This window comes from Heptranchias perlo, chromosome 9, assembly GCF_035084215.1.
Source record: "Heptranchias perlo isolate sHepPer1 chromosome 9, sHepPer1.hap1, whole genome shotgun sequence".
Lineage (NCBI taxonomy): Eukaryota > Metazoa > Chordata > Chondrichthyes > Hexanchiformes > Hexanchidae > Heptranchias > Heptranchias perlo.
Window position 1 is genome coordinate 47028869 of NC_090333.1, and position 24699 is coordinate 47053567.

Genomic DNA, 24699 nt, shown 5'->3' on the forward strand with positions numbered 1-24699 from the left:
GCAGCTACTCTTAATCCCCTACTCTCTGTTTTCTGTTTTGTAGCAAGCTTGCTATCTATTCTGCTACCTGTCCCCTGACTCCACATGCTCTGACCTTGGTCATGAGTCTACTATGCAGTAGCTTATCGAAGGCCTTTTGAAAATCCAAATATATTACATCTACTGCATTAGCCTTGTCTACTTTTTCTGTTACTTCTTCAAAGAATTCAATAAGGATCGTCAAGCATGACTTTCCCTTTAGAAATCTGTGCTGACTACTCTATTATATTTTCGGTTTCTAGATTTTTAAAAATTCGTTCATGGGATGTGGGCGTCGCTGGCAAGGCCAGTATTTATTGCCCATCCCTAATTGCCCTTGAAAAGGTGGTGGTGAGCCGTCTTCCTGAACCACAGGGGATGTGCCAGAGGACTGGAGAACCGCTAATGTAATACCATTATTCAAGAAGGGGAGTAGGGAAAAACCGGGGAACTACAGGCCAGTGAGCCTAACATCAGTGGTAGGAAAATTATTGGAAAAAATTCTGAAGGACAAAATTAGTCTCCACTTGGAGAAGCAAGGATTAATCAGGGATAGTCAACATGGCTTTGTCAAGGGAAGATCATGTCTGACTAATTTGATTGAATTTTTTGAGGGGGTGACTAGGCGTGTGGATGAGGGTAACGCAGTGGATGTGGTATATATGGATTTCAGTAAGGCCTTCGATAAAGTCCCCCACAGGAGACTGGTCAAGAAGGTACGAGCCCATGGAATCCAGGGTGCCTTGGCACTTTGGATACAAAACTGGCTTAGTGGCAGAAGGCAGAGGGTGATGGTCGAAGGTTGTTTTTGTGACTGGAAGCCTGTGGCCAGTGGGGTACCACAGGGATCGGTGCTGGGTCCCTTGCTGTTTGTGGTCTACATTAATGACTTGGATATGAATGTAAAAGGTATGATCAGTAAGTTCGCTGATGATACAAAGATTGGTAGGGTGGTAAATAGTGAGGAGGATAGCCTCAGTCTGCAGGACGATATAGATGGGTTGGTCAGATGGGCGGAACAGTGGCAAATGGAATTTAACCCGGAAAAGTGCAAGGTGATGCACTTTGGAGGGACTAACAAGGCAAGGGAATACACAATGAATGGGAGGACCCTAGGCAAGACAGAGGGTCAGAGGGATCTTGGTGTGCAAGTTCACAGATCCCTGAAGGCGGCGGAACAGGTAGATAAGGTGGTAAAGAAGGCATATGGGATACTTGCCTTTATTAGCCAAGGCATAGAATATAAGAGCAAGGAGGTTATGATGGAGCTGTATAAAACACTGGTTAGGCCACAGCTGGAGTACTGTGTGCAGTTCTGGTCGCCACACTACAGGAAGGATGTGATCGCTTTGGAGAGGGTGCAGAGGAGATTCACCAGGATGTTACCAGGGCTGGAGCGCTTCAGCTATGAAGAGAGACTGGGAAGATTGGGTTTGTTTTCCTTGGAGCAGAGGAGGCTGAGGGGGGACATGATTGAGGCGTACAAAATTATGAGGGGCACAGATAGGATGGATACTAAGGAGCTTTTTCCCTTCGTTGAGGGTTCTATAACAAGGGGACATAGATTCAAGGTAAAAGGCGGGAGGTTTAGATGGGATTTGAGAAAGAACTTTTTCACCCAGAGGGTGGTTGGAGTCTGGAACTCACTGCCTGAAAGGGTTGTGGAGGCAGGAACCCTCACAACATTCAAGAAGCATTTGGATGAGCACTTGAAATGCCATAGCATACAAGGCTACGGACCAAATGCTGGAATATGGGATTAGAGTAGACAGGGCTGATGGCCGGCGCGGACACGATGGGCCGAAGGGCCTCTATCCGTGCTGTATGACTCTATGACTCTATGACTCTATACCTGGGCAATTTTCTACATGTCGGGCAGATGCCAGTGTTGCAGCTGTACTGGAACAGCTCAGCTAGAGGCGCGACTAGTTCTGGAGCACAAGTCTTCAGCACTACAGCTAGGATGTTGTTGGGGCCCATAGCCTTTGCTGTATCCAGTGCACTCAGCCGTTTCTTGATACTACGTGCCTACTTCATTGGCCACAGTGGACCCTTTCTCCCATCTTCACAATTCTCAATCCACCTGAACCCCTCTCTCTGGCCTCTTAGCCTCTCTTGATCTGCCGGTGTGACATCGGCGGTCTCAATTTCTCTACTCCCCTCACTCACTCTAACCTACCTCCCTCTGAACTTGCAGCACTCCGCTCTCTCAGGTCCAACCCTGACATTGTCATTAAACCTGCTGAAAAGGGTGGCGCTGTTGTTGGGTGGCAAACAGACCTCTACCTTGCGGAGGTAAATTTAAATTCAATTAATTAAATAAAATCTGGAATAAAAAAAACTGGTATCAGTAACGGTAGCCATGAAACTACTGGATTGTCGTAAAAACCCATTTGGTTCACGAATGTCTTTTAGGAAGGAAACCTGCTGTTCTTAGCCGATCTGGCCTACATGTGCTCCAGACCCACAGCAATGTGGTTGATTCTTAGTCGCCCTCTGAAATGGCCTAGCAAGCCACCCAGTTGGACAGTCTCGCTACTGAAAATCACAATAAGAATAAAACCGGACCAACCACCTGGCATTGGACCACTAGGTACCTGACACGACAAAAGCAAACCAAACCCAGTCAACCCTGCAAAGTCCTCACTAACATCTGGGGACTTGTGCCAAAATTGGGAGAGCTGTCCCACAGACTAGTCAAGCAACAGCCTGACATAGCCATACTCACAGAATCATACCTTTCAGCCAACGTCTCAGACTCTTCTATCGCCATGCCTGCGTATGTCCTGTCCCACCGGCAGGACAGACCCACCAGAGATGGTGATACAGTGATATACATTCAGGAGGGAGTGGCCCTGGGAGTCCTCAACATTGATTCCGGACCCCATGAAATCTCATGGCATCAAGTCAAACATGGGCAAGGAAACCTCCTGCTGATTACCACCTACCGTCCTCCCTCAGCTGATGAATCAGTCCTCCTCCATGTTGAGCACCACTTGGAGGAAGCACTGAGGGCAGCAAGGGCACAGAATGTACTCTGGGTGGGGGACTTCAATGTCCATCACCCAGAGTGGCTCGGTAGCACCACTACTGACCGAGCTGGCCGAGTCCTGAAGGACATAGCTGCCAGACTGGACCTGCGGCAGATGGTGAACGAACCAACATGAGGGAAAACCTACTTGACCTCGTCCTCACCAACCTACCGGTCACAAAACAGATAGTAAGAGCTACAAAAAGAGAGTATGAAAAGAAACTCGCAAGGGATATCAAAACCAATACGAAGAACTTTTATAGTTATATTAGGAAAAAGAGGGTGGTCAGGAGCAGTGTTGGCCCCTTGAAAACTGAAAGTGGGGGTATTGTCAGTCCCTCTACAACTCTGTCCCCCACCAGGACGGCCTGGAGGCCCTCCGCTTCTTCCTTGAACCAACCAGTCCCCATCCACCACCACCCTCTTCTACCTGGCTAAACTTGTTCTTATGCTGAACAACTTCTCCTTTGACTCCACTCACTTCCTTCAAATAAAAGGTGTCACTATGGGAACCCGTATGGGTCCCAGCTATGCCACCTTTTTGTGGGATAGGTGGAACATTCCTTGTTCCAGTCCTACTCAGGTCCCCTCCCTCGCCTCTTATTCCGGTACATTGATGACTGTATCGGTGCTGCTTCCTGCTCTCACCCTGAACTGGAGAATTTCTCAACTTTGCTTCCAATTTCCACCCTTGCCTCGCCTTCACATGGTCCATCTCCGACTCTTCCCTTCCCTTCCTTGACTTCTCTATCTCCATTTCTGGGGATAGGCTATCAACCAATATCTATTATGAGCCCACCAACTCCCACAGTTACCTTGATTACACTTCATCCTAACCCGCTTCCTGTAAGGACTCTATTCCCTTCTCCCAGTTTCTCCATCACTGTTTCCATTGCATCTGTTCTGACGATGCCACCTTCCACACCTTTGCTTCTGATATGTCTTCCTTTTTCCTTAACCGAGGATTCCCCTCCACTGTAGTTGATGGCCCTCGACCGTGTCCGTCCTATTTCCCACACTTCTGCCCTCACCCCTTCCCCTCCCTCCCAGAACCATGATAGGGTCCCTCTTGTCCTCACCTTCCACCCCACCAGCCTCCACATTCAACGTATCATCCTCCGCCATTTCCGCCACCTCCAGCGCGATCCCACCATCAAACAACATCTTACCCTCCCCTTCCCTTTCAGCATTCCTCCTTCCGCTCCCTCCGTGACACCCTGGTCCACTCTTCCAGCACCCCCAACACCCGCTCTCCTCCCCACGGCACCTTCCTATGTGAGCGCAGGAGATACACACTTGCGCTTTCACCTCCTCCCTTCCCACTTTCCAGGGCCCCAAACACTCCTTCCAGGTGAAACAGCAATTTACTTGTACTTCTTTCAATTTAATATACTGTATCCGCTGCTCACAATGCGGTCTCCTCTACTTTGGGGAGACCTCTGCTCAGTCCGCAAGTGTGACCCTGACCTGCCGGTCTCTTGCCGTTTTAATTCCCGCTCCCTCCCACTCTGACCTCTCTGTCCTCCGCCTCTTACACTGTTCCAATGAAGCTCAACGGAAGCTCGAGGAACAGCACCTCATCTTTCGTTTAGGCACTTTACAACCTTCCAGACTCAACACTGATTTCAATAACTTCAGACCATAACCACTGCTCCCATTTTTTCCCCTTTTTTTTGTTGGACTACAGCTGCTGGTTATGATTCTGCTGTTGCCATTTACAGCTCATCTAGACCAATCTTTTGTTTCTTAACTTGTCCCATGATTATCGAATCCCCTATGACTACCACCTTTCTATTCTGCTCCTCCCCCCCTTGGACTGCCTCCTGCTGCACAGTGCCATGATTAGCATTCTGGCCATCCTCCCTGCAGCCTTCATCCTTATCCCACAGGTAGCAATATACTGTACCTGTTGGATAAGACCAGTGTCTGTGGGACGTCCTTGGGACGTCCTTCTCTGCCACCCCAAGGTTCCCCTACCCTGCTGACTGACAGTCACACTCTCCCCTTCCTGTACCTGTACTTTCCTCTAAGGTGTGACTGTACTCTAGTGAAAACTATCCAGAAAGTCCTCCCCCTCCCTTATGTGTCGGAGGGGGAAAAATTTGATAAGGGTCCGTTTTGGACGGTGATAGCCGACGCACTCTGTGCAGGCTGGATGCAAGTTTGGACCCACCGGAGCACTTACCTGCAATCAGCCTTCCTTTCCGGGCCTTGCACGTGGAATCAATGCAATTCACACTTTCCACCACCAGAGGGCGCTCAATCTCTTAAAGGGAGGATGTTTCTTTGAAATCTCTTAAAGATAGCTGGTGCTTGTTATTTGCTGAAAATAACAGTATACTGTCTGCACTGAATCTGAACGGAGATCAGACATCGCACACGTAAAACACAGATGTAGGTCCTATCCCTATGCTTACACACTGATGAGTTATGTTAAAACATTGAATAAAAGTTGCGCACTACTAAATCCCACAGCCTCCAATCTGCCGCTCTGAGTTGGTACCAGGCCTGCGAGAGTGCAAGCACCAAGGTTCTCTGCTGATGCACAAGAGACCTTGGGTGCAAGAGGTGGACAGAAGGAGGGGGACATCCTATATCCGCGGGAGGTGGGGGGGGGCGGCGGGTAAGAGGACCTCCAGACATATACTCAAAAGACAGTGGGAGGCAGTGGGAGACAAAATCAATGCCCGGCGCACAGCATCATGAACATGGATGCAGTGCGGGAAGAAGTTCAATGCTTTGACGTGAGTGGTCAAGGTGAGTGAGGTCAATTGTCAAATGGCGTCTCCTACCAACTGCACCACGCACTACACCCCCATCCCACACATACCAATAAAATCTTTCCATCAGTACTCAATTCGTCCAATCAGATGCTTCCTCTCACATTACCACTGTTTTAAGCCACCCACCCACAACTCACAGGCCACACACACTGGCAGCTATTCAACCATGACAGGTACATCACCAAGACACACTTCACGCTTTCTTGTCGGAGAAGGTGGCACATCTCAAGAGGCAGCAAGTGGCAGTGGTATTTAGCCCCTCGAGCCAATGAGATCATGGTGGACCTGTGACCTAACTCCATAAACCCATCTTAGCCCCATATCCCTTAATACCCTTGCTTCACAGAAATCTATCAATAATTAAATCTATTTACGTTCATAAGTGAGCTAGCATCAACTGCCGTGTGCAGAAAAACATTCCAAACGTCTCCCACCCTTTGCGTATAGAAGCATTTCCTTCACTCCTGCACGTCCGGGCTCTAAATGTTAGGCTATGTCCCCGTGTCCTAGTATTGAAGTCTAGGAGACCTCCAAAAACAGTTACAAATGTCTCGGCAGCCAGAAGCAATAATCCAGCCACTAACCTGTAAATCCTGCATGGTCCCTTTAAATAGCGCCGGTGGGGGGTCCTTCAGGCACTCTAAGACACGTTCAGATGGTCTGGGTGTCCTCGTATATGAGACACAAAAAGTCAACATACAGGTGCAGCAGGTAATCCGGAAGGCAAACGGAATATTGGCCTTTATTTCCAGGGGGATGGAGTATAAAAGCAGGGAAGTCATGCTACAACTGTACAGGGTGCTGGTGAGACCACACCTGGAGTACTGCGTACAGTTCTGGTGCCCTTATTTAAGGAAGGACATACTTGCATTGGAGGCAGTTCAGAGAAAGTTCACTAGGTTGATTCCGGGTATGGAAGGGTTGTCTTATGAGGAAAGATTGAACAGGTTGGGTCTATACTCATTGGAGTTTAGAAGAATGAGAGGAGATCTTATTGAAACATACAAGATTCTGAGGGGACTTGATAGGGTAGATACTGAGAGGATGTTACCCCTCATGGGGGAACCTAAAACTAGGGGGCATAATCTCAGAATAGGGGGTCGCCCGTTTAAGACAGAAAGGAGGAGGAATTTCTTCTTCCAGAGGGTTGTGAATCTTTGGAATTCTTTACCCCAAAAAGCTGTGGAGGCTGAGTCATTGAATACATTCAAGGCTGAGTTAGACAAATTTTTGATCAGCAAGGGAGTCAAAGGATATGGGGAAAAGGCGGGAAAGTGGAGTTGAAGTAAAAATCAGATCAGCCATGATCTCATTGAATGTTGGAGCAGGCTCGAAGGGCCGAATGGCCTACTCCTGCTCCTATCTCTTATGGTTTTATGGTCTTATGGGGTTAAGACTGTGCGTTGAGTTGAGCGTTAAGTCCCAAAATGGTGTCTATCACTTTAAATCAGCGTTGCACACTGATTGAAGCCATTTTCTCCCTACTTTACATGATTCTAACGTTCGTTATCTGCGCCTGCGCAAACTCCTATACCAGGATGGCGTCTGGCGCACATCACGCAGGAAACATGCGTACGCATCCAAGACGCCATCTTGGATGTTGGAAAGGCCGTGTAACGCTGAAAGAACGGGCGCTACACGGCCCAATTTAGCACCCAGAGTGTCTCTAACTCGCACTCCAGCTCAGAGACTCTGAGCTGGAGTGACTCAAGGCAGAGATATTTACTGCAGATGTGCCAATCCGGGACAGTCACACTGTCCACAAACTCCCACATATCGCAATCGTGACACACAGCCTATACTGTCATCTCTGATCTTTATTTGTTTATTAGTTAGCAGTCATTTATATCTAGAACTAATAGGGGGGAATTTTAATGCCCAAGAACGGGTGGGTTGGAGGAGGGTGGGAGATGAAAATTGTATTTTTTTGGTCGCAACTGCAACCTGGCTCCAGCGCCCACTTCTGGGTTTAACGTGGGCGCATTTGGATGCATGCGCGGAATGGATTGGCCGAGGTTGTGTCCCCAATTAGTACTTGTGGACGGGTCATTAGTGCGGCAATTAATGTCGTTACGAAAGGTGAGGTAGGTTTTTTCTAATTGAACGTCACACAATTTCAAATTTATCGTCTCCAGCATGGGTTTCCTGGGGCTTCTGAATCTCACCAGTGGAACGGAGACAAGATTCAGCTGCAGTTAATGTGGGTATTTAAACCTGTGATTGGCCCATCTGAACGAAAACTCAGCTGGTCTCTTAATTCTCTCAGGCAAACATTTGACAGAGAGTTCTTGTGTTGAGACAGCTTTTACAAAAGTTTGGAGCCTTTAAAAATGACAAGATCAGGATGGGGTGGGCACAATGGAGGTATTCGAGAGGACATCTGAGGAGGAGGAAAATGACCATCCACAGCAGCCACGTTGTGCTGTGTTGGGATCTGCACAAGAGAGAGGTGCACAATTAGGACATGGAGAATAGCAGAGTGGGGTGCAACAGAGGGCCGAGGTTGCAGGAGACACTACCCACGTGAGAGGGTCTACAGGCAGAGGCTGAGCTCGCTGGACCTTTCTGAGGAGCAGTGCCTGCACAGGCTCAGATTGAGTCGGCAGGTGATTGCAGACATTTGCAGCCTCCTTGAGGAAGAGCTGCTCCCTGCTGAACCTAGTGGGCACACATTGCCCATCGCAGTAAAAGTCACCAATGACCTCAATTTCCTTGCCTCTGCCTCCTTCCAGTGCGCCACCGGTGACATCTTTGGTGTCAGTTGTCTGCAAATAAGTCTATAAGGCAGGTGGCGGATGGATTGTTTGTCAGGGCGTCCGCTTACACGAACTCCCCCCGCAACGACAATAGCCAGAATGAGCGGGCAGTCGGTTTCGCCTCTCTGGCTGGCTTTCCATAGGTGCAGGACACAATCGACTGCACACAAGTGGCAATCAGAGGACCATCGCATGAGCCAGGAGTTTTCATCAACCGACAGGGGTTTCACTCCATCAGTGCACAGCTGGTATGCAACCACAAGAGGAGATTTATGCAGGTGGGCGCCAGATTCCCTGGCAGCTGTCATGATGCATTTGTACTGCTGCAGTCCAACATTCCATACCTCTTCCGAACAGGAGACAGACTTAAGGACTGTTTATTTACCTAAAGGTAAATGCTCTTAATACTTAAGATAAATGATAAATTAAACACTTAGCTCTAATTCCTCGGGCTCCGCCGCTCCTCACTCTGCGCTGCCTGTGATGTTACTTTTTGAGTTTTTCCCTCTGTTTGTCTGATATTAGCTGCTGCTCTCTGCCGCCGTTCCTTTTAAACTGATGGTGCTGGGGTTCCTGCTCTTTTTATCAGCTGCACTCTGCCGCCGCTCTTTTTAAACTGCTGGTGCTGGGGCTTCCCGCCCTTAGAGTCATAGTCATAGAGTCATAGAGTTATACAGCACGGATAGAGGCCCTTCGGCCCATCGTGTCCGCGCCGGCCATCAAGCCTTCTTCCAATAATGTCATGGGATCTTATATGACCGCATGAGAGGGCAGACGGGGCCTCGGTTTAACATCTCATCCGAAGGACGAGGGAGATGGGAGAGATACGAGAGGGATTCAGGTTCAGGACTAGAGCAGGGGTGAGGTTTGGCTTGGGGGGCAAGGGGAAGGGAGGAGTTGGCAGAGCCAACTGAACAGATGGTCTCAATCTTAATGACAAAGAAGTCCATGAGTTTCTCACATGTTGAAGGTGAGGGTGGGGGTGCAAGGTAGAGGAATTTAAAGAGACATTAGTAGTGGAGAAAAGAAGCCGAGGTTATCTTTGCTCTCAAGGATAATTCTGGAGTAGTGGCCGGTTTTGACAGAGTCTTGATAGTGCTTGATGTGCTTCAGCCAGACATGGTGACAGATGGCTAAAACAGTTTTGTGCTATATATGTTCAAGTCTCCAAACCTTTGACGCGTGAGAGCAAAGATGGGGTGCACACCAAAGGGACCATCCGGAATGGGAGAGAATAAAGATTTTGCTGGGGACAAGGATATCAAAGGTGGATGTGAGGGAATAGTTGAGCAGAACTACTGTGGCAAAGGCAAGTTGTTCTAATTGAAACTGTGTATGTTCAGATGCTGTGAAATAAATACACAATTATACAGGTAGAAATAGGAGTGTGAGTCAACTCGCATGAAAGTAAAATAGACTACTTACAGGAGTAATGGATGCCATTGAACCTGTGAAGATATCTATGACTGGCCCGAATTTGTAACAAGGGGCATAGATCACAAAAGTAAACAGGTAATGCAAAACCTATACAAATCATTGGTTACGCTGCAGTTAGAATATTGTATCCAGTTTTGGGCACCTTACTTTAGTTACAGCTGTCTCAATCTGATTCCCAAACATAATGAACCCAGGTAAGACAAAGTTCTGTAGATTCAAGCCCAATGTCTCTACAGCCCTTATCAGAACAGTTGTAACAAAAGCTATTACTGAGCTTAGGGACTCCATTGCAGAGCTTGGAATGACCGTGCCCTGCCTCATGGTCTGAGGCTCATTCAGGCAGTCATGCAGCTTTGTATGCATGCAGATTGTGGGATCTTCTATAGACACCCTCAAACTGTGCAGGCTACTTGGTACATTCTTAAAAGACTGCATGAATTTCTAATGCTGAGCTGCCAATCTGCTGTTGGAGGCAGGTCATTTGAGGTCCACAAATCTGAGGCCAGCCTTTGAAAATGCTCTTCAGCTGGTCGTCTGGTTCCACCAGCTCCTCCTCACTCATGCTCCATGTTTCAGCAAGTGCTCCCTCCTGCACATCACTAATGACCCTCCAGGAACTAATATATCTGGGTTGGTGCTTGCCATTGTGATGTTGGGTGATGTAAGGTGTTCGGTTGAGGCCGGACACTAGATATTCTTGATTGAAGAATGGGACTGAGTTCCAAAGTTAACCATCCCTCTTTGCATGACCTTCTGCATCAGGACCTCCAATGCTGCTTCATTGAATGAGGCATTTCTGACTTGTGTCCTTGCTCCAGCTATTTCAACCTCTCAATCAGTGACTGGATGGCTGTCCTTTGACCCTGGTGCACTTTCAGAGCGTCATGCATTGTGTGACAGGGATTCTCTTTGGCAGGAGCTAGGCAGAACCTCCACCAAAGAAAAAGCATAAATGGTTATTTTTGGCCATTTACACTGTTTCTTATGGGGTTCTGCTGATCTATCACCAGAGAACCCCCACGAAAATTGCAGGCAAGAAAGTCTTTCTTCCAGGTAGCATCCTCAATACAATACAGGAGTGTCCTGGCACCAAACCTTCTAGAAACAAATTACATAAGGGTTGATCTCCCTTTTAAGATATTGGGCCAGAAATTGCTCAACAGCGCTCTCAGTTTTTAGTGGTGAATTGAAGGAGCAAGTTCCCGCATTTGCACGTGTGCAGTGAAACGTAGAAATCTGGAACTTGCTCCTAGTGGTTTGCCGGCGATATGACAGCTTCAAATTAAAGGGCCATTGCACGCTGCAATCAGAGAATTCATTGAAAAAGTGCCAACTTGCTTATCTGCCCAGTTGGAAAGTAACTAATTATGCCACCAAACAGCTACACTTAAAAATACCAGGTCTAAACTAAGTTTTAACACCTAACGTTAATGACTGCCAAACAACTAAAAAATTAACTTTTACAAATTACCCCTTACTTTAATGGCTTTTGGTCATTAAAAAATTTTTTTTAATTAAAAAATTGAGTTTTTTTTTACTTTTCCCTTCTGTCTCTTTCATTTAATTCAATTATTTCTTTGGCTTTTTAATTTTAAAAAAATAACATTTTTATTTACAATGCGATCCAGAATACTAACTTTAAATGAATGAAGTCTGCTTTCCTGCTTGAGCAGTGCAGCCTGAATCTGTGGGCATGACTTCTCTTCCTGGCACATTTTGTGGGCGTGCCTTCTCCTCACTGACGTTTCCAGCCGAGCGGCAACTCACGCTGCGCAGAGGCTGGATTGATAACACACGTTTTGTTTAAAGTTCAAATTCAAGCAATGCGACGCCACAGAGCCTGCAGTAAGTATTTTTGTTAACTTAATTCGCTGGAGCTGTGGTGAGCGTAGCACCGCCACTCTGCGTGATTTCTGGCTCATTGTGTGGTGTTATGACATCCCCACATGAGCATTTACTGGACAGCTGCCTGAACAGATTCTCACCAGAGCACTCTGATAAGATATAGGTAGGCACTGAATTGAAAATTCCCCAGATAATTGGCCCTTAAAATTCTATAAAACCATAGGGATGTGAACTGAAAATCTGAGTTGATACTGAATGATGGTCTGTAGAACACAGGTGTATGTGATCACTTTGCTGAACACCTCTGTTCAGTTCGCAAGCGTGACCCTGACCTTCCGGACGCTTGCCATTTTAATTCCCTGTCCCACTCACATTCTGACTTCTCTGTCCTCGGCCTCCTACACTGTTCCAATGAAGCTCACCGGAAGTTCGAGGAACAGCACCTCATCTTTCGATTAGGCACTTTACAACCTTCTGTGCTCAACATTGATTTCAACAACTTCAGATCTTAACCACTGCTCCCAGTTTTTCCAGACAGCAGGTTTTTGTGTTCTGCTGTTGCCATTTACAGCTCCTCTAGACCCATCTTTTGTTTCTTCACTTGCCCTATTACCACCCTCCTTGCCTTGCACCATCATCCATTTTGTCATTTAATCACTCCTGCCCTCCATCCTATGAGAGACCTTCCCTTTTGTTCTTTCCTCCCCTCCCCTTCCTCTCCCCCCACCTTCGTCTAGCTCTGTACTTGCTTAAAAACTGTTAAATCTTCAATATCTTCCAGTCATTGACCTGAAACATTAACTCTGTCTCTTTCTCCACAGATGCTGCCTGACTTGCTGAGTATTTCTAGCATTTTCTGTTTTTATTTCAGATTTCCAGCATCCGCAGTATTTTGCTTTTGATTATATGTGATCTACTTGGTTGTGAAGTGCACCAAATAGTCACCCTCTTAGGTCATTTGTGGGTTTGGAGAACAGTCATTGCTGTGATTGAAAAGTAGAAGTTGAGGCCATGGCATGTTTGTGACCAAACCCCGCAAACTAGCTGCCTGCTAAGGCTGAGAGGCCCCTTAGTTTATGCTTCCTTAAGAACCAATTTGGACCACGAAATGTCTGCTGCTGATATTGCTCGTAACATGATTAATAGATGGAACAAGCACTTCCATGAAAGGAAGGCTTGCTTTTCCTTGCCATATTCTAGCCATGACCAGCACTTCTGCCCACGATCCCTTGATGCCAATGCAAAGGGAATCCCTCCCAAAGAAGGCCTTTTTGGGAGAATTGGAACAATGGCTGAAGCCCCAGTTCAGGAGCATCCAGAGCCAATACATTCAGTATCTATGCTACCTTGACATTAAAAGTAATAAAAAAACACATCTTCTGGTTATATGGTACTGAGCTGCGAGAACAGTGAGGAGGGACATCTCCTCCTGTCCTTGTCCAGGTTCCGATACCAAATTCCCTTTTTCAGGAAAAGCAGATTCTAGTATTGTGGGTATTACTGAATGTGGTAGAACAGAATAGGTCTATTTCTTTGTTGCTAGTTTCTCAATTGATGAGGTGAGTGAATCAAATTTATGAGAAAGGAAGCCTGCCATCCTCTCAGCTGCTAAGTGAACTGAATGATCCCTAAGAGTTGAAATCTAGGAACTGGACCAGATGAGAAGATTGTGTTGGACAACTGAGCAATGTATTCCTAGACTATTCAAAAAACTTCCCAGAAAATCGTCCTGAGTGCTACAATAAGTCATGGGAGGAATCTATGTTAGAAAGTTTATTTCTAATTATTAACCAGCAAAGGACCCTTATACTGTGAGAGTGGAGGGAAAAACAATAATTAGAAACCTCGGGCTTGATTTTACCTCGGAGCTGGGAACCCAGCATGTGCATAAACATTCACATGGGGAACCCGGAAGCCCAATAAGTGCATCACAACCTGCTCGCAACTCAATTGAAGGTAAGTATTTGTGCTTCCGGGTTTCCCATGCGACAGGCAGCCAGATTGACAGGCTGGCTGCCTGTCGGAAGGGAAAGGAGAGGGGTGAAGTAGGGAGAGAGAGATCTTGGGTGTGGAAGAAATCTTGGGGGGGGGGGGGTGGGGGGACATGGACAACATCGGGTGGGACTTGGAGAAGATTGGGGGGGGTCCACCATTGGGAGTGGAGGACCACCATCGGGCGAGTCCACCATGGAGGGGCGGGGGGGTCCACCACTGGGGTGGGGAGGGGGGCGGCCGGTCGCGGGGGTCCTGTCAGCTAGGTGAGCTTGTTGAGCCTGGATGAAGCACTCCTGCTCCTCTGGGCCCACAAGCAGTGCAATAAAGGCATTCACCTCATGGATGCGGCCCTCCCCACCTGCTTTCACCTGATGGGAAACCTGAATAGGTATGGTTAAATGCATTTGACATTTCTAATACACAAAAAATTAAGTAACTCAACTATCGCAATGAGGTACATTGCCCTTTTACATATCGGCCCGCTGGCTTTAAGTTGGGATGGGACTTCTGGTTTTCTGTTTGTGTGTACATCCAAATATGCCTGAGTTAAACCTGGAAGTGTGCGCATTGGAGCCGGGATGTGGTCCCGCTCCAAAAACAAACTATTTTTACTGCCCACCCGCCCCCAACCCACCCGTTCTTGGGGGTTAAAATTACCCCCCCCCCCCCCATTTCCATCACCTGAGTGAGATGAAGAGAAATCAGTATTTGTTGAAGACCCATCAGCTTTATCATGCTGACAGTAAGACATGGGTCAAGTGCTGTCCAAAAGGTTAGAAGATAACCCAGCTGTAGAAGGCAACAAAGCATATCTAATGAGGAGAGAATAATAACTTTAGATGTGATAGCCAAGTTGAACCCGATGTGGAAAAGAAAAGTCAATGACAATACTGACCTCTAGTGCCCATCGTGACAGGGAGATCCAGCTGTGTTCTAACTGATGCTGACACTGCCTACAGCAGGTAGAGAGTGTGGGCAGAGAACAACATTATATAGCACCTTTAACGTAATAAAACGCCTCAAGGCTCTTCACAGGGGCGTTATCAAACAAAATTTGACACCAAGCCATAGAAGGAGGTATTAGAACAGGTGACCAACTGGTCAAAGAGGTAGGTTTTAAGGAGCGCCTTAAAGGAGGAGAGAGAGGTAGAGAGGCAGAGAGGTTTAGGGAGGGAATTCCAGAGCTTAGAACCCAAGCAGCTGAAGGCATGGCCACCAATGGTGGAGCAATTAAAATCAGGGATGCGCAAGAGGCCAGAATTGGAGGAGCGCAGAGATCTCGGAGGGTTGTGGGGCTGAAGGACGTTACAGAGATAGGGAGGGGCGAGGCCATGGAGGGATTTGAAAACAAGGATGAGAATTTTAAAATTGAGGTGTTGCCGGACCGGAAGCCAATGTAAGTCAGTGAGCACTGAGGTGATGGGATTTGGTGCCAGTTAGGATATGGGCAGCAGAGTTTTGGATGAGCTTAAGTTTATGGAGGGTGGAAAATGGGAGGCCAGCCAGGAGAGCATTGGAATAGTCAAGTGTAGAGGTAACAAAGGTATGGATGAGGGTTTTAGCAGTAGATGAGCTGAGGCATGAGCGGAGACGTGTGGTGGAAGTAGGCGGTCTTGGTGATGGAGCGTATATGTGATTGGAAGCTCATATCATGATCAAAAAGGATGCCAAGTTTGCAAACGGTCTGGTTCACTTCAGACAGTGGCCAGGGAGAGGGATGAAGTTGGTGGCTAGGGAATGGAGTTTGTGGCGGGGACTGAAGACAATGGCTTCGGCCTTTCCAATATTTAGTTGGAGGAAATTTCTGCTCATCCAGTACTAAATGTTGTCAAGCAGTGTGACAAGTCAGAGACAGTGGAGAGGTCGAAAGAGGTGGTGGTGAGGTAAAGCTGGGTGTTGTCAGCATACATGTGGAAGCTGACATTGTGTTATCGAATGATGTCATTGAGAGCAGCATGTAGATCAGAAATAAGAGGGGGCCAGGGATAGATCCTTGGGGGACTCCAGAGGTAACGGTGCAGGAGCAGGAAGAGAAGCCATTGCAGGTGATTCTCTGGCTACGACTGGATAGATGAGAATGGAACCAGGCAAGCGCAGTCCTACCCAGTTGGACAATGGAGGGGAGGCATTGGAGGAGGATGTTATGGTCAACCGTGTCAAAGGCTGCAGACAGGTCGAGAGGGATGAGGAGATATAGTTTATCATGGTCACAATCAAATAGGATGTCATTTGTGGCTTTGATAAGGGCCGTTTCAGTATGTGCAGGGGTGGAAACCTGATTGGAGGGATTCAAACATAGAGTTGCAGGAACGATGGGTACGGATTTGGGAGGCGACAATACGTTCAAGGACTTTGAAGAGGAAATGGAGGTTGGAGATGGGGTGGTAATTTGCAAGGACAGAGGGGTCAGGGGTGGTTTTTTTGAGGATGGGGGTGATGACAGCAGATTTGAGTGGGAGGGGGAACAGTACCTGAGGAGAGGGAACCGTTAACAATATCAGCTAACGTGGGGGCCAGGAAGGGAAGTTGGGTGGTCAGCAGTTTGGTGGGAATAGGGTTGAGGGAGCAGGAGGTGGGTCTCATGGACAAGATGAGCTTGAAGAGGGCATGAGGGGTGATAGGAGAGAAACTAGAGAAAGATGCAAATTCAGTGCTAGGGCAGGGGGGAATTTTAGGGGAAGTTTGGCTTGGTGGGCTAGGAGAAGGGAGGGAAACGGCAGAGGCAGCTGAATGGATGGTCTCAATCTTAGTGTCAAAGAAATCCATGAGCTCCTCACACTTGTTGTTGGAGGTGAGGGTGGAGGAGGCAGGGGAGAGGGGTTTAAGAAGATGGTTTGTAGTGGAGAAGAGAAGCCGGGGGTTATCTTTGCATTCCAGGATGATCCTGATATAGTAAGCAGTTTTGGCAGAGGAGAGCAGGACCCGATAGTGCTTTATGTGCTCCAGCCAGATCTGGCTATGAATGGCTAAACCACGGGACCACAGGAGGAGCAGCAGAGTACACACCACGGAGTGAGCTGGTAATGGAGTGAGGCGGTGGGGGGGGCGGTACAGAGTCAGACCAGTACTTCCATAATAGGAATTTTACTAGAGCATGCGATGCCTGCCATGCGCTTGAGGCCGTCTGAGACCAGTGGGCACCACAGAGACTGGAATGTGTTGTCAACACTGCCAACAGTATTGTGATTTAATTTGTTAAGTTTCTTTTGTCTTTTGTATGATTGGGGGGTTTATTAGTTGTGCCCCTCAAGGGCACTTTTGTTAGATTTGCTGTATTTTGGGCTGATGACACTGGAGCAACCCGATGTCTCCTAAACAGGTTTATTAAAAAAGAGGTAACCAGTGTGAATTGGTAGTTAATAGATGATTAGTCACCAGCCAGGTGTTAACTTCTCTACTGTGTAGTTGAGCTGACTGACCAGCTGAAACTGGTTTGTGACCTAATTTGGTAAAGTATAAAAAGAGAGTTATTAGTGTGGGAATATTAGTTTTAGTGATGAATACACTATGGAGTAAGATGGGAAGAGGTTGAGAACAATCTATGGATAGCATAGGCATTTGATTAGAGTGTGGGTTGGCAGTGGAGAAGTTGGGGGGGAAATGAAAGAGGAAATGGAGACATAGAGTAGTTTAATTGAATTTTAAGTAAATAAGAATATGAACTTAACTAACATTTAGAGTAAATGATATGTGGTGGTTTCTGCAAGACATAGGAGTAGTGTGTAGCAGATGTTAGCTTGGACAAGCACATCTGTAAGCAATGTATCTCAATTAGATTACCTGAGCTCAAGATCTCACACTCTACCTTCAATTCTGAGACAATCTGACAGATGAGTGAGGGTGTTCATCCTGCTAGGATAGGGAGCTGACAACAGTGGAAGGGTGAAGTCTAGAGGGCAAGACAAGCTAGGGTAGGAATACTCAGCAAATTACCTTTTTATAATAAGTTTGAAGTATTGGTTTCCTGTGGGGAAGATGAGGACACTGGCCTGGACCATCAAATGGATTACAGTAGCACCAATAATTAGGTTTGTGATGAGTCACTTAAACTAGGAGAGAAGGAGGTATGGAAAATAAAAGCAATTGAAGAGCAATTAGAGAAGGTAGAAATAAATTGGGATGATGTAAAAAAAAAAGGATAGTTTTAAAGATATTGAAATGAGCATACACAGGTGATTAGGTCTATTGCTCATGTGGAGGAAATACAGTATTACTGAGCTGAATGATCTGTTTCCATGTTGTAATTTCTATGATTTAAAAAATATATATTCAATAATTGAAGTTAAATATATTTAAACAAAACAGGAAATCAACTTTTCAACATGAAACAGAACTATATACAAACAAAGGACTGAGGACCATATACAAAGTCAGAAAATTGACCCAAAAACTTCTATGGGTTGAAAAAGACAATTGCCAGGAGTGTTCCAATAGTTTTAAAACCTAGTGCTATGTGGTGGGTGGGTATAATAAAGCCTCTAGTGCAAGACTTGCCCTTTATGGAGCATAGAGTGGCCATTGTCACAAGGAAGGTGTCTGATATTGACATACCTGGCACAAAGGAAGATTGCCTCCAACAATCACCACAGTGCCAGCACATTACAGCAGGAGCTCCTCAGGGCAGCATCTTGGGCCCATCTATTGTCAGCTGCTTCATCATTGGCCTTCTCTCCATCATAAAGGCAGAAGTGGGACTGTTTGCTGATGATTGCAGTGTTTGGCTCCATTTGCAATTCCCAGATAATGAAGTAGTCAATGCCTGCAAGAGCTGGACAACATCCTGGCTTGGGCTGATAAGTAGCAAATAAAATTTGTGCCAGACAAATGTCTGGCAATGACCATCTTCTACAAGAGGGCCTAACCACCTCTCATGACATTCAATGGTATTACCATCACCAAGTCCTCCACCATCAACATCCTGGAGGTTACCATTGACTAGAAACTCAACTAGTCCAGCCACACACATGCTGTGACTACTAGAGCAGGTCGGAGGCTGGGTATTCTGCAGAAAGTGGCTCACCTGACTTCCTAAAGCCTCTCCACCATCTACAAGGCACAAGTCAGGAGTGTAATGGAATAGTTTCCTGGATGGGTGTAGCTGCATCAAGACTCAAGAAACGCGACACCATCCGCTTTATCGGCACCACATCCACTAGCCTAAACATCTACCAGCGGTATACTGTGTACTATCTGCAGAATGGACTACAACAACTCGCATAGTCTTCGGTTGTACCTCTCTAACACACGACCTCCATCACCTCGAAGGACAAGGTCAGCAGGTGCATGGGAACGCCGTCCCTTCCAAGTCACACACCATCCTAACTTGGACATATATCGCTATTCCTTCATCGCTGAGTCAAAATCCTGGAATTCCCTACTTTATTGCTTATGCAATACTTTATTCATTTAAACTATTCTGTGAGTCAAATGTATTTGCTGTATTCCTTTTGCTCTGTGTAATTATAAATCTTAAATTATTTGTTTCAATGCGAATGATACAATTTGACAATGTGATCTTTTCCATTCTGCAGATTGGACAGGAGTGTATGGTGGACCATCTGTGTAATCTTGGCTGTGAAGTATTGCGGTAAAAGGTGTAGTATAGCTGATCGTTCTAAATCACACTACAGACATTCTGTTGATCCTTCAATTCTGTAGAGCTGAACTTCAAAGAATTTATACATCCTGAGGTTATTAGAAGAATTCAGTGGAGACCAGTGATGCTCACCTAGGTTCTCAGTGAGACCTCTTAAGTTTCTGGGACAGCACACTGAATAACGTGCTATTGGGGTTAGGGCACAAATGTCCATGTCATGACCTGGGAACTGGCAAAAAGGAAAGGAATGCACCTAATTGGGGTACTCCTAATTGTTTGTTGTCAAATTAATTGGCACCTGGCAATCCTAGTTTCTGACACATGCCTGCCCAATTGAATGAAGTCATGGAAAGAGTCCATGTGATAGAATTAATCCTCTTGATTGGTCATTAATATTCCTGTAAATGGGATTTTTCTATTAAAGAGGCGTGCATGGTCTTGCTTTGTCAATCCTTAAACTGGGATGTTCCAGGAATGCTGTAGAAAGTTTTCAAGAAGGTTGTTAAAAGATTTCTAGAAACACAAAATTGAAAGCAGCTGTAAAGAATATTTGAAACCGTTCTACAAAATGAAGAGAAATTGTTGAGTAAACTTTGGATGATTGAGAAATGTTAAGTGTTAGTTCAAAAAATTTTAAATTTGGAAAATTTATCTAAAAAGATGTTAGTTAACAGCCTCATTCTCTGAACCCAGGTAAAGTAAATAATGAATGTGCAAACGTTAGTTAAATGTTAGTTTGGTCTTTGGTAAGAAGACCAAAAAAAATGACACAGCTGGTAACTTGCCACTGGTGTGCCCAGAGGAGAAGTTGACTACCCCAGCGGAAGGCTGTTGGTGAGCAAAATTTTATGTTCATACTTAAGAGAAAAAGTTGAATCCTGAAAACTGCTCAGACATTTTGAATGCAAACTAAACTTAACCTTGTGAAGCTATACTATACTCTTGACATTGAACATAGCTCTGTGATGCTGTTAAGATATTTTTACACAAGGCACAGTTGAGCCTATGATCTAGATTAATATAGAACCAAGTAATTATTGTAATTCTTAATACAACTGATACATGGTTAAGCATAATTGATATTGCGTATATATCTTTGTTTTTAAATTCATTTATGACACTGCTAAGGATTAAGAACACTTTTTATTTGTTCTCAGGATGTGGACAATGTTGGCAAGGCCACATTTATTAACCATCCCTAGTTGCTCTGAACAACTGAATCACCACCAAATGTGAACCAGGGTAGGAGTGGCAGCAGTCCTTTCCTGAAGTACATTAGTAAACCAGTTTTACAACAATCTAATAACGTCCATGGTCATCATTTAAAGTGCAAATTACCAGATTTTTATTGAATTCAATTACACAATTTGCCATGATGGGATTTGAACTCTCAACCTCTGGTTACTGTTCCAGTAGCATAACGACTATACTCTTGTATCCACTTCACGCTGTTTTTTTTCCCCTGCGTTCCAGTTGTAATAAAATAAATATAATTTGACTTGGATGATGCGAAGTAGCCTAAAGGCAAGCTAATTTAGGCATTAATTCACCTTAGGTGTGCTAGTAGCTTTCAATCTGATTTTTGCCCGAGCTCTGAGAGCCTGAATTTTAAAATAACACTTTTTTAAAGGGAAATTTCTCAAGTAATGTTTCCCCAGGGAGCATGAACAGGAGACTTGCATGTGTGGATAATGTACTATGTGGAAGAAAGATCATTAGGGCTAACAAGCCTGTTCCATTTTGATAAATCCCAATCCAAAAGTAGTTTGGAGGACGAGTTTCTTGGAACGCATCCGAGACGGTTTGCCAGAACAATATGTCGAGGAACCAACTAGAACAGGCTATTTTAGATCTAGTATTGTGTAATGACAGGATTAATTAGTAATCCTTATAATAAAGACTCCTCTGGGGTAGAATGATCATAATATGATTGGTCTCAAACTCAATATGAAATTCAATGTAATTAAGTCGAAAACTAGGGTCTAAAATTTAAACAAGGACAATTATGTAGGTATGATGGGCAAGTTGGCTAAGGTTGATTGGGAAATTAGATTAAAAAATATGACGGTAGATAAGCAATGGCAAACATTTAAAGAAATAATTCATAATTCCCAATGAATATATATACCCTTGAGGAATAAACTCCACAGGAAAAGTAATCCAACCGTGGCCAACTAGAGAAGTTAAGGATAGTATTCGATTAAAAGAGGCTTACAATGTTGCCAAAAATAGTAAGCCTGACTAATGGGAGGGTTTTATAAATCAGCAAAGGATAACCAGGAAAAATAGAAAAAAAGAATATTTTTTTAAATGGTGCAAAACTATTAAATGCTGGTGTTGAGAGATTTGTACACAAAACACAAAGTTAACATGCAGGTACAGCAAGCAATTTGGAAGGCAAATTATATGTTGGCCTTTATTGCAATGGGGTTAGAGTACTTGGAGTACAAGGAAGTCTTGCCACAACTGTACAGGCCTTTGGTGAGACCACACCTTGAGTACTGCGTACTGTTTTGGTCTCCTCACTTAAGGAAGGATATGCTCGCCTTACAGGCGGTCCAAGGAAGCTTCACTAGATTGATTCCTGGGATGAAAGGGTTGTCCTAGGAGGAAAGATTGAGTAGAATGGGCCTATATTCTCTGGAGTTTAGAAGAATGAGAGGTGATCTCATTGAAACATAAAAGATTCTAAGAGGACTTGACAGGGTAGATGCTGAGAGGATGTTTCCCCTGGCTGGAAAGTCTAGAACGAGAGGGCATAGTCGCAGGATAAGGGGTCAGCCATTTAAGACTGAGCTGGGGGTCGTGAATATTTGGAATTCTCTACCCCAGAGGGCTTTGGATGCTCAGTTGATAAGTATATTCAAGGCTAAGATCGATAGATTTTTGGATTCTAAGGGAATCAAGGGATATGGGGATCAGGTGGGAAAGTGGAGTTGAGGCCTACTCCTATTTCTTATGTTTCTTAATCCCTACTGTCAAATCCCTCAATTACTCTAATCTCAGTAAATATATTTAAATTACCTCTTGTACTCCGAACAGTCACATCTAATCCGTTTTGTGTTTAAATGGGTTTATGATCTGTCAATCATTTGTCATATAAAAATGTCACTTGACATTTCGCCCAAATGTTGATTGCTGTTCTTGAACCCATTTATAGCGCCCATTTCAATAGCCTCACCTAACTTACTCAACAATGTTATTACCCTTTGTGTGTGTAAAAAAAAAAGTCACACCTCCATTTCAACACTAACATCCGACTGTGATCATGTCCCCTGATAATTGAAGCACTATTCTCCATTGTTTGTGCAAGGTATGGGTTTCATGGCCGCATTTTCGTTCCAAGCTTCCCTCTTGTCTTAAAACTGGTTTTTAATAAATGTTTTTTTTATTTCACCGTGACGATTTCTACACATATTACTTTACCTTACCACAAAAAGTCAAATAATGCCAAGGTCCGGCGTGTGAAAACGCGTAACTGCCCCGGTTGCCATGGTTACGGCGCAACGCGACAATCAGGAGTTATGAAAGATCGCGACAAGAGTGAAGGCCAGCGCAAAACCTCGCGATATTTGAGAGGGGAGGGAGTGAGAGAAGAAAAAATGGCGGTCTTATCTTAAATACAGATCGAAGAGTTTGCGAACTGGATACTGGCGCTGGCGATCAGCGGCCGTCCGACTTCATATGTGTCCGTTATTATTTTTTTAAGCAGTGTTTGGTGTTGCTTTTTTAAAAAAAATAATTTCCTCAGTACTTACTGCCTTCCCTCGGGCTCTCTCTGGTGCCGCCCCCCTTCCCTCCAGGCCGCTGTGTTATTCCTATGTTACCGCAGCCTCCGAGCCCCGCGTTTGACTGCTCTACATGTCGTTGTGTGGCTGTCGCGGTGCAACAGCAGCTAAAAGTGCTATCGTCAACCTCCGAGTTTGTGCGAGGTCCGCGGCAGCAATTCTGCCGCCGTCGTCTTTACTATCTCGCTCGTCGTCATGACAGGAGAGAAGGCGGAAAGGATTTCCAACGGCCGCTCGGTGCGTAGGGATCATAGGCTATTCAAAGAGGAGGCTGAGGCTGAGCAGGACGATGAGGCGGGTAGGACTAAAAACCGGGCTAAACTCTTTGCGAACCATAAACTGATCAAGACCCCTTCACAGCACCAACAGAGCCCGGCTTTCACCACGGAGGCGTCTGCGACCAGAGGCGAGGATTTTCCAGTCCATGAGTGCGTCTTTAAAGGCGATATCCGTAAATTATCGTCATCGATAAGAACCCACAATATAGCTCAAAAAGATCTCCACGGTGAGTTTTAGTACAGTGCTATACAACTCTTGGAGTATAAGGTACTACTGCCCTAAGCAACGATTACAAATCAAAGTTGAATGTACACGCATTCTTGGTTATTGTATTTTTAAAAAATTAAATTGGGTGATGGATTTGATAGTGAAATGTACGAAACCTTTCCAGTTTTATCATTTGCTGTGCAGTTTTCATCTTCTTAAAATGTTAATATATAAAGTTGACCAAATATAGTGTACAAGTAATCCTAGAGGAAACAATACAGAATCTGTTTAGTAATAGGTCTCAAGTATGTTAAGATCTGCCTTGTGAGAACTTTGGGGTGATATCTATGGCTTACAGAATCAATTAAAACACTTTTTAAGAGTCCTGCTTAGTTCTGTTTAAATAGATCAATTATTGGTGCACTCTAAACAGGAAGAGTTACTTTGATATTAACTGAAAGATGAGCCGGTTTTGAGTTAACTAAACTGTTCATCTTTAAAGGCGAGACTGTCAATTTTCAAACATATTTAGGAAGTTGTACGGATGATCGGTACTTTGTACGTGTATTTACCATACAATCAGCAACTGCAAGGGTTTACTGAAAAGGGTGTTTTAAGCACCCAGTTGACATTTTGTTTTGTTGATAATACAACCTAAAACATTTGTAATGCTTTGGTTGAGATCCATTTAAATAGATTAATTATCACCCTGGCAAAATTTACTGTACCTAAAGAAGCAAAATGTATGTCCCAAGGTATTTCAGAAACAGAATCCAAAAAAGGATGCTGAGCAAAGAAGGTGCTGTGTAGTAAGAGTAGATGGCAAACAATACTGTAATTTCTTAACATCTTTTACATGATTCTTAAAATCACTTCTAAATATTCTTGGTGCTTTTTAGACTTCTGGACCTCCTGGTTTTGTTTTTTGTCACCAGATATCGGGAAGGAGATGGCAGATTGGCTG

General features: G+C 45.1%; 1 protein-coding gene across 1 annotated transcript in view; it reads left to right on the forward strand.

The window, feature by feature from the left end:
• Positions 1 to 23034: 23034 nt before the first annotated feature.
• The window catches only part of ankrd13c (ankyrin repeat domain 13C), a 75259-nt gene continuing 73594 nt past the window's right edge, over positions 23035 to 24699 (forward strand). The window contains exon 1 of the mRNA XM_067990333.1: positions 23035 to 23754. Within this exon, the coding sequence (XP_067846434.1) occupies positions 23445 to 23754 (310 nt within the window). The 5' untranslated portion in view covers positions 23035 to 23444. The remainder of the gene's footprint in view (positions 23755 to 24699) is intronic.